Source organism: Natator depressus, chromosome 10, assembly GCF_965152275.1.
Source record: "Natator depressus isolate rNatDep1 chromosome 10, rNatDep2.hap1, whole genome shotgun sequence".
NCBI lineage: Eukaryota > Metazoa > Chordata > Testudines > Cheloniidae > Natator > Natator depressus.
Genome location: NC_134243.1, coordinates 4,948,008 through 4,962,835, shown reverse-complemented (window position 1 = coordinate 4,962,835; position 14,828 = coordinate 4,948,008). Strand labels below are relative to the sequence as shown.

The window sequence follows — 14,828 nt, the reverse complement described above, 5'->3', positions numbered from 1 at the left end:
AATTCTTTCACAGGTTCCACAAACTAGTCAGAACTGCAGGAGCTTAAGCTGTATGGAAACTAAAGATCGAGGCACCCAGAATTAACAAACACTTGAAGATTCAGGTTGTTGATGCCTGACCCTAGAAATATCAATTGCTAGCTGAGAGAAAGAGCTAGAAATAGGAATTGGGTACCATACCTCTTCAAACACTTGCTCCTTTAGGTAGGAAAAAGGAACCCCCAGTAAATGAAGTGGTCTTTGTGCGTTCCAGCCCAGAGAGTTGGGGAGCTGTAAAGATCAGAGACTGCACTAGTATTTACAAAGCACAGGTTCATATTTCACCCTTAGCAAGAGACTCTAGAGTTACTCAGCTTCCATCACTGCACTGGAGGCCACAGAACAACCTAACCAACCCAGTCTCCAGTTGCCAGATCTTACCTTCACTCCAATTCTGGAGTGATCTTCCTTCAGAACCATGAAGACTCTGGTGCCATCAGTGGAAGTCACATTGACATAGTCCTCCAGGATGGGCGGGCGCCTGAGAACCCGTTTCGGGTCCTTTTCAGGGGGTGGCGTCACGCGCAGCGGAATCATGTCGCTCAATACCATGCTATCCGGGCTCAGGAACTTTGGACTCCTTTAAGACAGGGACACAAGAGAAAGTGCCCATGAAATCACATTCCCAGCAGGCTAAACTCAATGTACCAAAACTTACTTCAGAACCAAAACGTTCAAATCTAATACGCCCCAAATCAGATTTCATGGGCCTTTCTAAGTCACCAGAAAATGGCAACAAATACAAGCAGGAAAACACTGTGCAAACTTCCACCCAACAAAGCTCGGTCATCCACACAAAGCCTGTCATGCAGCATTCCCAGCTATTCTACCACTGGGCGCCCTCCACACGGCTCTGCCAACGTACCTACGTGCTGGTCTTCAGCACTTTGTAGTCTCGTCACCCACACAGCTTCTGTCCTGATATTACAGTCCCCTCCATACACCACTCTACCGACCCTCAACCTTGACTCCCCGCATATCCTGTTAGTCCAGTCCTGCTCTTCCCGCCCTGTCAAAGCCCCTGAACCTGACCTCAAGCTCCTGCCAGGCCCAAGCAAGGCACTCAAATGTCACTGCAATGAGTATGGTATGAAAGTTTAGATAGCGAGGGGTCTCTCTGGAGCAAAAACCGCCTGCGCTGTTGTGTGAAGTGGAAACAAAAAGGGACTAGGATAAAGCCACCCAACTCGTTTTCCCTTGTAACCTAAATGGACATCTGACCCCAAGCTTCCAAAGACCTTTAGTTTACTGCACAAGTTTAGCTCCAAGATTTAAAATTACTGACTGCCAATGGCCTTCCTCACAACAGTGACAAAATAACGAGAAAGGGATCCAAATCCTGTTAACCTGGCACTCTGCGGTTTGGAGCAGTCCCCCGGGGAAGGAGGCGGGGTAATGTCGTCCTGGGGGAAATCAGGAGAGGCCAATTTGTCCTCCGCAGCAAAATTCAGCTTCTTAACGGCTTCAAGTCTTCGTCGCTTTGGCTTAGGAGCTGTTAGACACAAAGGGAAGTGGGGGAGGGAATGCCGATCAAAGCAGGGTATTTACAGAGAGCTAATACAACTCCTTTCATCCAAAGATCTCAATGCACTTTATAAGCATTCATGAACGGCGCTTCACATCCCCTTGCATCCCCTTTTAACAGATGGGCAACTGATGGCACAGTAAGGCAAACTGACTTGCCCAAAGAGTCAACAACAGAGACAAGAACGGACACCGGAAGCCCGAGTTTCCAAGATCGTCCTGCCAAGACACACACACAAACGTTTCCCGAATTAGAAAGATCCCGTAAAGTAAATTTTTCAGCGCAAGGCTACACGGTTCTGGCCTGCTCAGGGCCCACCTTTGAGACACCCTGGGAAATGAACTTCAGGTGCCTCAAAGAGGAACATGGGCTTGGGAGACGGGTGGGAGGCGTCCGCTTTACCCTCTAGGTAAGAGCAAACATGGCAAGCTGGCCAATCCAGTGTCATGCCAATAGCCTGAGCTGCAAAGGGGATCAGCCGCTACGAAGGGCATTTAGGTGGAGGCAAAGGGAGGCACAAAAGGGCCTTGGCCTACAGGTATATAAAGCTAACCAAAGAGCATTTCCAAACCGTACTGAGCACAGCAGGAGGCTGGCGAGGGGGCAAGCTCTCCGAACACTCCTCCTCCTCGGATTCATGCAGAATATGCTCGACATGCCGCTTCCTTGGGTTAGCCTCCCCAGCGCTCTCCGCGGCATTTGTCTGGTGTTGAGAGTCCTTTTCCTGGCCTGGCTTGCAATTTAGAGCAGCAGAGTCCTTAACCGCATCCCCGGCTGTGATGGCTTCTTCAAACGTCTGCTTTCTGCTCCGGAGCTGGGAGACTTTCGGGGTCGACGGCTGAGATGGGACATCTGAAAGGGATATTTTAAAAAAACGACAGCGATATGAGGTGACCCCTCTGCATGGGGGGGAAGCAGCCATGAATAAGCCTGATTTTAGCAAAGGAGATGCCAAACCAGACTGCAACACCGGCCAGCCAGCAGGCATAGCACTAAACTAGTCCTTTAGCCCAGCTGAGCGTGAACAGGTTTCTTTTAATATCCAGGTGGGTTCCATCCACATTTGCTCGTCAAGCCAAGTTCCAGGTCAGTCCAGCTACAAGCAAGTTTAGACATGGTTGCTCGCCCCAGGGAGATGGAACCTAAGTATTGGTGATTGTATTAAGAAATGTACCACACACGTTTTTAGCATGTAAAACCCTCAGATAAAATTCACTGTTATTCAAGTTTAAAACCTGCAGGGAGACTAGTCAACATCCAAGACCAACACTATGTACAAGCAAAAAAAAAAAAAAAAAAAACCCAAGGAGGACCTGTGGCAGCTTAGGGACTAACAAATTTCTTTGGGCATAAGCTTTCGTGGGCTAAAACCCACTTCACTGCATTCGATAAGGTGGGTTTTAGCCCACGAAAGCTTATGCCCGAAGAAATCTGTTAGTCCCTAAGGTGCCAAAACTACTCCTCGGTTTTTTTGCTGATACAGACTAACACGGCTACCCCTCTGAAACCTGTCACTATGCACAAGGGCATTAGGTAACCGCCCCAGCATGATAAACCCCTTCCTAATGGACTGGCTGATGGACCAAGGCTGAATCTCCGGATAACACTAGACAGCCCCGGCTTTGCCATCCTGAACTCAGCTCTGCCAGGGACCGGAGGGGGCCCCATCTCTCTCGCCCCGCAGATCTTGCCATGCCAGTGCAAGCATGACTGCAACACGCTACAAACAAACCAGCAGCTGGTTTTGGACACACACACAGCGCCACCCACCTTCCATCTCTGCCAGCACCTCCAGCTCGTCCGCAAACTGCTGGTCGAACTCATCTTCGATGCCATACAGCTCCGGCTCCTCCATGAGCCCGGCCCCGAGCTCCGCGCCGCTCCCGCAGCCTTGCACCGCCGACCGCCCGGCCTCCTCTTGCAGCTGCAAGCCGGGCTCGCGCGCCTCGCATGCCCTTCCGGGTAACGTTCCATCCCGCCGCCTCGCGAGCCGCTGATTGGCTGCCTCGCCCTGCACGCGCCGCGGCCCGGGCTCCTGCCGCTCCCGGCTGGAAACAATGTAGCCGCGGCGCCTTTCCGCCAGCCCCAGGGCAGCAGCTGCAGCGGCAGGTCGGTCGCGCTCGGTGCATTTCGGGGGGGGGGGAGGTGCGTTGGATGCAGGTTTTCGCTGCTGGGGGACCCCCCCGGGCCAGCGCAAAAAGGCGGGGGAGGGGTTTGCACGAATTTCCTCATTTCTCTCCCCTGCAGGGACCCTCGCCCCTTCGCTTTTGCTGGTCTTGCAGCTGGAGCCGCTGTCTCAAGAAGAAGTTGCCCAGGAGGCGCGCTGAGTCCTGGCTGGGGGCGGCAGGAGGACGCACTGACTAGGCTCAGGGCACGTTATTCTTAAATCGGCCTCATCGTACATTAAAACAGCCGCCCCTCGCCGGCGCTCGTGCCGTTGGGAGGGTTCAGTGGCAAGAAGCGGTGGATGAAGGGGGTTGTTACCTGTTACCACAACGGGATGTGGGTACCAACAACACCTGGGGCCTGCATCCCTTTTTTTCTCCTGCTGTGCATCATTGGATGCTGACTGCTACCAAAGCAAGCCTCATTTTTGACAGGCGCTCAGACTACCCAGGAGAATATACCGTATAGCGTAGGGGACAATCTTGTATTGTGCCCTGGAGGTGCTGGATGGGTTCGCGGGTAGAATCTTTTCCGTTTTCAGTCATTCAGCCTGAACAGCGGTGGTTTATTTTCTATCTAAAAATCAGTGGCGGTGAAGGAGCACAATGCTGTTGTGTTCCCGTCACACTGGTTTCTGACATTAAATGCACGCTGTCCAATTTAAAACCATCCACTGTTAACAAACCATTCTTTGCCTATATTACTGACAACACGGATTCAGGTACCAGCAGTTCCTTTCTGTAGTGCAAAGACATCGCCTGAGGTTGTAACGGAAAGGATTTTAAAAATCCAAGTTACCTTTCACTCTTGATGGCTTGTGTTTACATTTTGCATTGCTCACAGCTTGATCAGTGAAGTGACTTTCACTTTTGTTTTTAGGGCTGCAGTTTTTCAGTTTCAGCCAATGCAGGGATATAAACAGATTGTATATATATCTTTCAAAATCGCTTTTTCCCATGGGTTATACATTTTTTAATGGCACAGTAACATTTCTCTTGGGTTTTGTAGCTTTGTTTTACACCATCTAAATTTTGGGCCTAGTCTGAGTTGACCGCATCCTTTCAATCATGGCCAGTTCAAAAGCCTGTCTGAAATTCAGCAAGTGCAGTGTATCTGCCCCCCACGTAAATCCCACATCAGATGGGTGCGCTCGTTATTATAAATTATTTGTATTGTGATAGTACCTAGGAGCCCCAGCCATGGACAAGGACCCCGTTGTGTTAGGCGCTATACAACCGCATTGTGACTCCTAAATGTTGCATAGAGAGTAGAAGTGAGAGGGTTCACTGTCCTTTGTACACAGCTGGAAGTGGGGAAACCATGAACATCACCACATCGCTGTACATCCCACAACAGGTGGGTGCACTCACTATTATTAATTACCTGTGTTATGATCGTGCCTCAGTCAGGGTCCCATTGTCATCATTGCTGTATTAACACAATAAAAGACAGTCCCGGCCCCAAGGAGTCTTTCTATGAGAAGACACATCAAGGGGGTGTGACAAACAATCGAAGAGGGTGGACGAAGGGAGGTGTGGAGCTTTCAACAGCTGGAGTGCGGCAGGGCTTCTGCACCGTGTCACAGAAGTCCAGTGTATGTTTGATGGATTTTGATGCTTTTTGTTTTGTTTTGAAGGATTTTATAAACGAAAGAGCACGCTCCCAAGGTTGAACGCTTACTTCCCTTCAAAGGGCCATGGAGCCGGGCAGCATTGATAACTTGTCCATCCTGTACCAGAGCTCTGACTTCATTGTGGTCAACAAGCACTGGGATGTTCGCATCGACAGCAAGATGTGGTATGAGAAGCTGACCCTGCAGAGCCAGCTGAAGTACCGTTTCCCAGAGCTGGCTGACCCAGACACGTATTATGGCTTCAGGTAAGTGAGCACGGAAGGGCAACGTTCATCTCAGCTCGACAGAGGTGTTATCCCAATGCTCTAAATGCACGTCCTCTCCGAGACAGCTGTGATGCTCCAGGAACATGCAGCTTGCAAGACTAGGACGCAGAGAGCCAGGAATGAAACATTCACAGGCCAGGGCAATCGACTTTAAAATGAGCTACGAGAGCAGATTCGTCTGAACCAAAACCTGGCCACCTTCAGAACATGCTCCAAGATGCGACCGTGCCCCACTGTAATGGAAGCCAAGAAAGCAAGGAGAAGGGGAAAGAGGGAGAAGGTAAAGCTAGAATCACTCCTGAAACCTGGGACCGGCAAAGAGCAGAATCCATCACACACAGACAGTGCTTGGTGGATCTAAATTATCCACTGGAGCCCAGATCCTCAATGGTATTTAGGCACCTAACTTACACTGAAATCATTAGAAGTTATGCACCTTTGAGGATAAAGGCCTAAGTACTGAGATCCTGACTGCAAACTGCTCCCGGTGGGCTGACTACTGGGCCATTCGGAATCCCTTTCCCTTATCAGTGGAAAGCCTCCATCCTCTGAGCAGCTTGCCCTAGATACTGCGATAATGGGCACTACAGAAAAACCAAACTGAGAATTAAAAGCACTTACAATTAATATAGATAAATAAGGTACAAGACATCCCATTGAAATGGTGCTCTACCAGCAATGAGGATTATCTGTAACTATTTCAGTAAAAGAAAATTCAAGTTGCCAGTGTCCCTTTAAGAATGGGTTGTCTTGAGAGTATGCTGAGCACTTACATAAGGCTTTGCATCTTCAGAGCTGGGCAGATCTGAACTACAAGCTCTTGGTGTGGGCCTGGGCTTGGGCCAAGATCCAGCATGTACTTAGATGTACCCCAGCACCATAGGTTAGCCTTTTAGGGTGGGATTTTCAAAGTAGCCTATGGGAGTTAGGCACCCAAACTCAGTGCCCTGTATTTAAACCATTACACCAGACTCCTGCTGTATGGGTGACAGAGCCAGCTGTGGCTTTTCAGAATCCCATGGAGGGTGTTTCTGACCCTCCCTTGCACTATCTATCTCTCCTAGGTTTTGCCACCAGCTAGACTTTTCCACCAGTGGGGCCCTCTGCGTTGCTCTCAATAAAGCGGCTGCCGGTAGCGCGTACAAGTGTTTTAAGGAACGGATGGTGACCAAGGCCTACCTCGCTCTGGTAAGCATAGCCTGCTCTGTCATGGTCCACGTCCTCTCGGCCATCATTCATTGCATCCTGCCCTTTTAATGGCAGTGTTACTCTCCGAGGCGTATAAACCGATAGTGTGTCCTCAGCCATTTTTGGTTAAGGTTGGGATTCCGAAGGCACATCTGGCTCACAGCTGTTCAGCAGCAGCACTGGTGATTAAGAGCTAGAACTAAACCAGAATGTCATATGTCCTGGTGATGAGATTGGAGCTTGCTCACGGAGGAGCCATCTTAAAACCTGGCCCACACTGAGGATGTAAAATCCAGCATTGCCCAGGAGAGTAGGTGGTTTAGAGGATTTGCAATAGGACATAGATCCTTTCCTCCCTAATCCAACAATTTCAGTCCAGCCCATCTTGGTAGTAACTGCCAAGTCATTACCTTCTGACAACTGTGGTCTTACCAGTGGGTCTCAATAGAGTAAACCACTCCATCAGCAGTCCCCGTGGTGGTACTCTGACCAGGCAAGCGAAGGATCGAATGGACTGGAGTCTGATCACTGATAGAAGTGATCTGTACCAGCCGTTGGTGAGATGATGTGTTATCCGCACTGGCAATTTGCATGCTGTACCGTTCCTGCATGTGGAGAAGAGCATCTTCCAGGTCTGTCAATTTGGCACCTTTCACTGGCACCAAATAAGGAAATCCCTGTAGTATTGTGAGGGTCTGGACTTGCTGGTAATTGGCTGAATACTGGGCATGCCAAAAGAAAACAGATCCACAAAGCTTTAAAGGTAACCCAGGGGTGATGGTTTCATGCATTAGTCAAGGAGTTTTGTAGTTCCATTGTTTCTACCTATCTTGATTCACCGAACAATAGGTAAACCCTGATTGTACTGTTTGCTTCATATCTGAGGAGATTTAAGTACTTCCCTCCATGGGCAGCTCTACAGTAAAACCTTTGGCATGATTAAATCAGCATTGAAAATCAGTCGGTATAAATATGCCAGTAATCTTTTGATGTACGAGCTGACATAACTGCAGAGATCACAACGATTTGGTTTTGAAGCAATCTTGAGTGAAGGCAGCCGCTTTGGGGTGGGGGGAATACTCCAAGATTATTTAATTCCTTAAATACAAGGATTCCTTCATCTTAGTAGCTGAGGATAAACGTGTGTGATTTCCTGTGGTCTTGTGTGTTACTCCCTTTTGAACTTCAGTTTTCATGAAATGTTTCTAATCTCTTTAATAACAACGGCGAGCACAGTTGAAAAAAGATGGTAATTAGTGCTTACATCCTGACTCACCAGAGCATTTAAGCACGTGTTTAACTTAGAATCGATGTGATTTAACCATATGCTTAAAATATGAATAGAGACTAGGGAGCCTGGAGTGAAAGAAATGCCATAGAGAGATCAGCTCCAGTGCACCTGTGTAATAACAGTGTATGCAATGTCACTTTTTCATAGCTGAGCAAGGAAATCCTTTCCCACTATTGGCTGTTGTTAGCCCCAGATGTTTCAGAGACAACTGTTGTGTGAATATAGTTTTGTGCTTATAGATATGAGCTGAGGGGAATCCTCTGCCTAGCAATCTGGCCAAGTTATTAATTCAAAGCCAGTTGCAGACAAACGGCTTATTATCAGTGACATTTGGATGGTATCTCAGGAAAAAACGAACGTGCGTTGAGTAAATGTCACTTGGCATTCTGAGACAGAATCAATTTGTCCAGCAGAACTGAGGGATGTCAAGCATTTCCTCAGAGAGGCATCTTAGGAAGTACTATTGGTGTGTCTGGAGGTAATTATTGATACCCACTGTTAGTGTTGCAGGTGTTAGGAAGCACTAGAGCAAAAGTCTCTATGATAACCCACCCAAGATTTTATATATATGTGTGTGTGTGTGTACGTGGCTATTAGTATTGCTTCCAGAGTGGGTATTCTTTGTGTGAATCACGTGTCTGAACTCTATTTTCTGTGTCGTATTAACAGTTGGATGCTGCAGCCATTGCCATTTAGAATCGGGTACTCCGGTTCTGATGCTGAAAGTGACAGCACACAGTAGACGCATTGGAGTCCAGCGGGCTCTACAGAGATGCAGTGGTCTGCATGTGCACTGTCAGTTCCAGGATCGAAACCTTAGATCGTAAGCTCTTTGGTGCTGGGACTTTGCCGCCTTCTGTGAGAGCATGATTTTTTGTGTCAAGTTTCTGTTTTCTTGGGGGAAGAGTTGTGCCCAGAGTTGATGGCTCAGAAGAGGTTTCAATTGTTAAATTGCAATTTATTTCTGGGTTTTGTTTTTTCCAGTGGCCTGGAATTGTTCTGAGCTGAGTTTCAGGGGTTGGTTTGTCCCCTTAACTAACTAACTAACTCTTCTGTGCTGCAGGTCAGGGGCCACGTGAGTGAAAGCAGAATGACGATCCGTTATGCCATAGGGAAGAACACGACAGAGGGCATGACCCACATGATGTGTATTGAAGGGACAGAAGGTAAGCCTGCTCATAGATCAGACCCTGTGTCCTTTCCTTGCACTGTTATCTTGGTGGTTTGTCTCATGAGACTGGCAGCTGTGATGGATATGGCTGAACTCCTATTTCCCATCTTGTTTTAGGCTGTGAAAATCCAAAGCCTTGCCAGTCAGAGCTAAGCGTCCTCGAGCATGGTTCATACAGTGGTGACCCGGCAACTAAAGTGCTTCTACAACCACTGACGGGTAAGTGCTGGAGGGCTGAGGCAACCCCAGCATGGCACTGTTTCTTATGTTAGAGGGAGCCAGGCCTTAGGGCCTTGACTAGGGTGCAGAGCTGTTTTGCTGACTCACCCTGACAGTGGCGCTGGGTGTGTCTCATCAGCGAAAATATTGAGAGTCTCTCTGAGGCAAGAGAGCTAGAGGGAAGGAGCAGGATGTCCTGCAGGGAGAAACCCCAGTCATCTGGCATTTGCAGTCCTGGGCCTTGTCTCCACTGTTTGTGATTTGGTTCTGCACTGTGGACCAGAAGCATTTAGGGGCTAGGATGAGATGAAAGTCAAACTCATTGTCAGTCATGACCTAAATTGGGTCTTGAGCCCAGGTCTCCAAAGGTCAAAGAGTACGATGCATTCTCTCCTAACATCACGGGCATCAAGAGCCAGGGATTCAATGTCAGCGTTTGAACGCTGTGCCCTTTACTCTTTCATTCCTGTGTTGCATTTAGGCCGGACACACCAGCTCCGGGTTCACTGCAGTGCCGCTGGACACCCCATAGTGGGAGACTTCACGTACAGCTTTAAGAAGGACAGTAACCCGTACAGAATGATGCTCCATGCCTTCTACCTGCGGATCCCTACCAGGAAGGAACTGATTGAGGTGAATGCTCCTGACCCCTTTCTGACCTCTCTGGATAGCAACTGGGTCCCTCACCACACTGTGCACCGACTGGACGAGATGCTCCAGGAACTGAAGGACAAGACTATCCGGGTAGAGGAAGAGGAGAGGAACCAGGAAGCATTGCTTCGTAGTGGAGGAGAAGAGATGCCGAGCAAAGCCAAGAGCCTGGAGACAGAGGAAGAACGAGCCAAGTGTGAGCAGTGGTTGGCGGAGTGGGCCTTGGCATGAGATGCTGCTCTTGCTGTGCATTTCAAACCCAATATTCCATTTCTCACTGTGGGACGTGACAGACAATCCCCCCCCCACCCCAGGACCCAACACCACCTCCACATCAGCACGTTTTTATGCCGAGCTATCTTAGAATGAATCCTCCAAGGGTTCGTTTCCGGGACTGAGATTTGACTTATTTTAGCATCAAGTAGGATTTTGTTTATTGTGAGTCAAGCTCCACCCCACCACGGGATGCACATTCTCCTTGTTCTGCAACTCAGCTACGGGATTTGAATGGCGTGCACCATACCAGAAATGAGGCAGAAGCCCCAGCGGCCTGCACCTCTGTATTAGCGCTAAACTGCTGGGAGGGGTTCAGCAGAGCTGATCCATTTAGGGCGCTCGTGCAGGGAACGGTGGAGCGCCTTTCAAACCTGTAGTACTAAACCATTGCCAGGATACAATCAATTTATAGGGAATCAGTAATGGAGACGAGAAGGTGTGGACCTTACGCCTTTCTGGGTGGAATCTTTGGATCTGCTTTCACTTCCCCGTTCCTGCCTACTGATCATGTCCACTCACTGAGTCCTGTTAGCTATTGCTGTCTTCCAGTGCAGGGTATGAAGAAGTATCCTGCAGCATTTTGCATTGATCCCACTAAAAGGATGAGAGTCCTGCCAATCGGCCATGTGCTTTGCCAATGTGGGTAAATCCCAGTGAAACAGAGCATCTGGGAGGGTCCTCTCACTGGAGGGTAGGACTCACTACCTTTCCCAAGTCTGCATTTAGACCACTTTTATTCTTAAAAGGTTTTAAATTGATGAATACTAATGAATTTTAAACTTTCTAAGGAAATTGACACTGAATACAGTCCTTTAACAGTTCTGCAATGCTGTCGGTCTCAGATATTTGTAACATCACACTTCTAGTACACTGGCACCGGTAGCAGATTAAAAATATCCAATGCCCCAAAAGTTTTCCTACAGGTGGTGAGATTTTATTACATACTTTACTTATATGCTCCTTTTCTAAGAGCCTGCTCTTGCCTGGAGATGCACATGTCACTCCTGCTGTGACTAAAAATTGGCATTCCAGGCAATTCTCAGCAGACGAACACAATCCTAAGTAAATTCATGAGAATCACCTTGTTCTTCTAATGCCTGTGACAGGGTACTGCCTAAAAAGAAAAGGAGGAGTTGTGGCACCTTAGAGACTAACAAATTTATTTGAGCATCAGCTTTTGAGAGCTACAGCTCACTTCATCGGATGCATACTGTAGCTCACGAAAGTTTATGCTCAAATAAATTTGTTAGTCAGTAAGGTGCCACAAGTCCTCCTGTTCTTTTTGCAGATACAGACTAACACGGCTGCTACTCTGAAAAGGGTACTGCCTGGCTTTCATCACTAGATGGTGCCTTAGGCAGTCTCAGGTATCACAGACCATTTGTTTAAATTGTCTTAGGACTTCAGCAGTGAGAGTAGAGGAAAAACACACAAAACTAAAGGATTGTTAAGGGGCTGGTGAACATAAACCATAGCAAGGAAGGCTGGGACTCAGGGTCTCTGTTTTGGGAGAGTCAAGAGTTGAAGGGAAGCCTTAACCGAGAATTTCCTTGCTTTGCAAATCTAATTCAAACCTTCAATGTTGCTGTACTTGCCATTTTTGTGTTTTAATTTTCTCCTTCGGCTTTTAACGGTAGTTTTAAAATAATGGAATAAAACTGTAATGGAATTCTGTGAGACAGTCCATAGATTATTGGGACAATAAACCACAATCACCCATTCAATTCTATTGTGACCTGTGTATCTTAGCTATTTACATAGCACAAGTCACCTTAGTATCTAAGCACTGAGCTGTCACATCAGTGCATGCCTTTCGGGTCCCTTAATCCCCAGTCTATTGTGGATCTGACAGTGCACACTGTTTCAGTGTTGTTATAGCCGTGCTGATCCTAGGATATTAGAGAGGCAAGGTGGGTGAGGGAATATCTTTTATTGGACCAATTTCTGTTGGTGAAAGAGATGAGCTTTTGAGCTTCTACAGAGCTTTTCTTAAGGTCAGAGTAAAAGAGATTCGCTCACCCACCTTGTCTGTTCCCCCAGATGACAAATAGATCTACTGGGAGAGGTGAAAAGAACTTCACCGCTCTCCAGGGGCCATGGAAACATAAATATTCTGTTGGGTCACTTAAATCATCCTTAGTTTTTGCCCCTCAGAATGGCTCTGGCCACCTATTTCCGTGGACGCCATTTGATACATCCTCAGTATTGTCTCAGCTGCCAATGTAATGCACGCAGGCTCGCTTGTTTCCAGCATTGTAGCTGGTATGCTCTCCTTCTGGAGAACATGTAGCTCAGACTGACACACCCATCAGGAGGAGGATTTGTGTCTTAGAGAATTACATCTCATTGCACCAGTGGATGCATGTGTGTGCCTGCAGCTTCCAGTAGCCGTATAGAATTGCTATGAAATGGGTCTTTGAGATAACAGTTCATCATCCGAGCTTTTGATGCATTGATAGGAGAATCTTCCTGTTTGGCACTTTATTGCTTGATATTTTGTGTGTGTGTCGCAGAGTTAGGGCCAGTTAATACCTGGTGGGTCATTATTTTTCATGGTTCTTCCCTACACTATTCCCACTCATATCTGAAGCAGTGATCAGGTGATCAATGAATGTGAATTGACGCTGAGGGACATTTGTTAGGAGCAAAGCATTCAGCAGATTTTAGTAGCTACAGGAAGCAGAGACTCTAGCTTGGTTTGCTTTAGTATCGGGCCGTCCCCATTGAGTATCCTAGTTCAGCTGCTGGTATTTTGCCAGGCAGGCAGAGGCTTATCCAGTAGAGAACATATCTCTTGCTCCAGAGACTGCTGGAGATTGTGTTAGTCAAAAGATGTGACATGCATCAGTTGGCTGAGGCATGATCTTGGGAAGCAATTCACGGAATAGCATTAGCACTGGCTCAGGGCAGTCCTGATTATCAGCATTACTGGCTGGAGGTTACGTATCGCAACTATGCAGGCTAATGGTAGCTGCCTGTTTGGAGGCAGACAGAATGTTTGTGGAAGTAGAGGACCAGGGATGAGAAGTTCTGTGGACAAAACCTCTAAGACTCTTATCAATAATGGTCCCAGTCTCACCTACCTTTGTCACGCATATGCACAGTGATGGGGGAAGTGTAGGGAGTGGAGCCTGTTGGGAAGTAGTCTGATGAGATTCCTTAAACTGTAAGCCAATGATTAGCACCAATATACTGAGTAAGTGACTTCCCTGATCAGTGTGGGAAGGTGAAATTCACTGTGGTGGAGAGATCACACAGAAAGTCCTGGCAACACTTATGTCCTTAACACAGGGCCTTGTGCAGGGCACGTACACTGGGGTGAATTGTACCCCATAAGAGATATAGAAAGTGTCTTCCAGCTGAGATATGCTCAGCATCAATCCTACCAGCTCAGCAGCGGTGTGTGTGGTGGGGGCCATTTGGCTCACATTGGAGTGTGGCTGCCCGTTGGCCATGAAGATCTCAATTTGTCTTCGCTGTGATGACCCATAACTCACACTCTCCCCCACGCATACACGCAAAGAGGAAAGTAAGCCATTGTACGGGGAATCTCACTGGTTAGGTGAGCACACCCTAGTGTTTGTTCACCGGTTGACGGACAAAACTTGTCCCAAATATTTAAAGTCTTGAAAACATTCCATTCAGAACCCTGTGGACCAAATGTTGGTGCAAAGACCACAGCATCCCCTGTTTGTTCTGCACGCCTGGGAGGGTTTAGACTTTATGTATTGCACTTTTATCCAGTGTTGCAGGAATCAGAGATGAATATTTTTTTCCTGAAATTTTATGAATTGTGGATTCAGAAATATATTTTGCAGTAACGCTTTTACACTGCTTCCACCGTTGAACTCCATTGTACAGTGTTTGCTCTCCTTTAGCTCCTCATCTGTGTTTATCATGTGGTAGAGATTTGACGGTTACTTCCCTTGGGTAATTTGCTAGGAGCCCTAGGTCGATCTATTTATATATTTATAATGTGGCGTGGGTAGTTTTGGTGGGAGTGTTTTGTGACATTTTGTAAACCTTGGGATAATCCTTGTTGTTTATTGTTAATGCATTTGTGGACATTCCTGTAATAAACCACTAAGTGTGCACTGTGCTTGTACCAATGGCCTGTTCAATTCACACAAACAGGGTGTTGCATGAAAAGGATGCTGCCATATTAAAAAAATAAATAGCCAGTGTCCTTAGCCCCTTAAATTAAGGCAAAGCTTTCTGCACTGCTCCTGCCAGTATCCTGACGAGGAATTATCTCCATTCTACAAACGCTACTAGACAAGTTTCCTTTTCTTTGGTAAAGGAACAGACTCCATGGAACACCAAGCAGGGCCCAGTGAGTAGGTTCAATTCCATGCTCCCCCACTGGTTGCCTGTGTGAACTTGGGGCGAGTACGTTGTCGCTC

General features: G+C 47.5%; 2 protein-coding genes across 9 annotated transcripts in view; one reads left to right on the top strand and one right to left on the bottom strand.

The window, feature by feature from the left end:
- The window catches only part of CHTF18 (chromosome transmission fidelity factor 18), a 46,234-nt gene extending 42,696 nt beyond the window's left edge, over nucleotides 1-3,538 (bottom strand). The window contains exons 1-5 of one of the 2 annotated variants that reach the window (XM_074965042.1): nucleotides 3,335-3,538; nucleotides 2,141-2,416; nucleotides 1,387-1,531; nucleotides 421-619; nucleotides 181-270 (exon numbers count right to left, since the gene is read on the bottom strand). In XM_074965042.1, coding sequence (XP_074821143.1) covers nucleotides 181-270; nucleotides 421-619; nucleotides 1,387-1,531; nucleotides 2,141-2,416; nucleotides 3,335-3,419 — 795 coding nt within the window. In that variant the 5' untranslated portion in view covers nucleotides 3,420-3,538. The remainder of the gene's footprint in view (nucleotides 1-180; nucleotides 271-420; nucleotides 620-1,386; nucleotides 1,532-2,140; nucleotides 2,417-3,334) is intronic. The other variant, XM_074965043.1, reaches the window with a different exon arrangement.
- Nucleotides 3,535-14,508, top strand: RPUSD1 (RNA pseudouridine synthase domain containing 1). Of its 7 annotated transcripts, XM_074965047.1 has the most exons (8): nucleotides 3,537-3,673; nucleotides 3,812-3,935; nucleotides 5,034-5,086; nucleotides 5,367-5,608; nucleotides 6,694-6,817; nucleotides 9,172-9,274; nucleotides 9,397-9,498; nucleotides 9,980-14,508. In XM_074965047.1, exons 4-8 carry the CDS (start codon nucleotides 5,427-5,429, stop codon nucleotides 10,378-10,380), a joined length of 912 nt encoding a protein of 303 aa, XP_074821148.1. In that variant the 5' UTR covers nucleotides 3,537-3,673; nucleotides 3,812-3,935; nucleotides 5,034-5,086; nucleotides 5,367-5,426; the 3' UTR covers nucleotides 10,381-14,508. The 7 variants fall into 7 exon arrangements, with proteins under 7 accessions (XP_074821150.1, XP_074821148.1, XP_074821147.1 ...); XM_074965049.1 differs by lacking the exon at nucleotides 3,812-3,935 and having other exon boundaries at nucleotides 3,535-3,673; XM_074965046.1 differs by lacking the exon at nucleotides 3,812-3,935 and having other exon boundaries at nucleotides 4,919-5,086.
- Nucleotides 14,509-14,828: the final 320 nt, after the last annotated feature.

What these genes read in the sequence shown, in the direction of transcription:
- RPUSD1 (XM_074965049.1), top strand. Translation starts at nt 5,427, where the DNA reads ATGGAGCCGGGCAGCATTGATAACTTGTCCATCCTGTACCAGAGCTCT. An exon ending in GACACGTATTATGGCTTCAG is followed by an intron (nt 5,609 to 6,693) that starts GTAAGTGAGCAC and finishes TATCTCTCCTAG; the next exon opens with GTTTTGCCACCAGCTAGACT. An exon ending in CCAAGGCCTACCTCGCTCTG is followed by an intron (nt 6,818 to 9,171) that starts GTAAGCATAGCC and finishes TCTGTGCTGCAG; the next exon opens with GTCAGGGGCCACGTGAGTGA.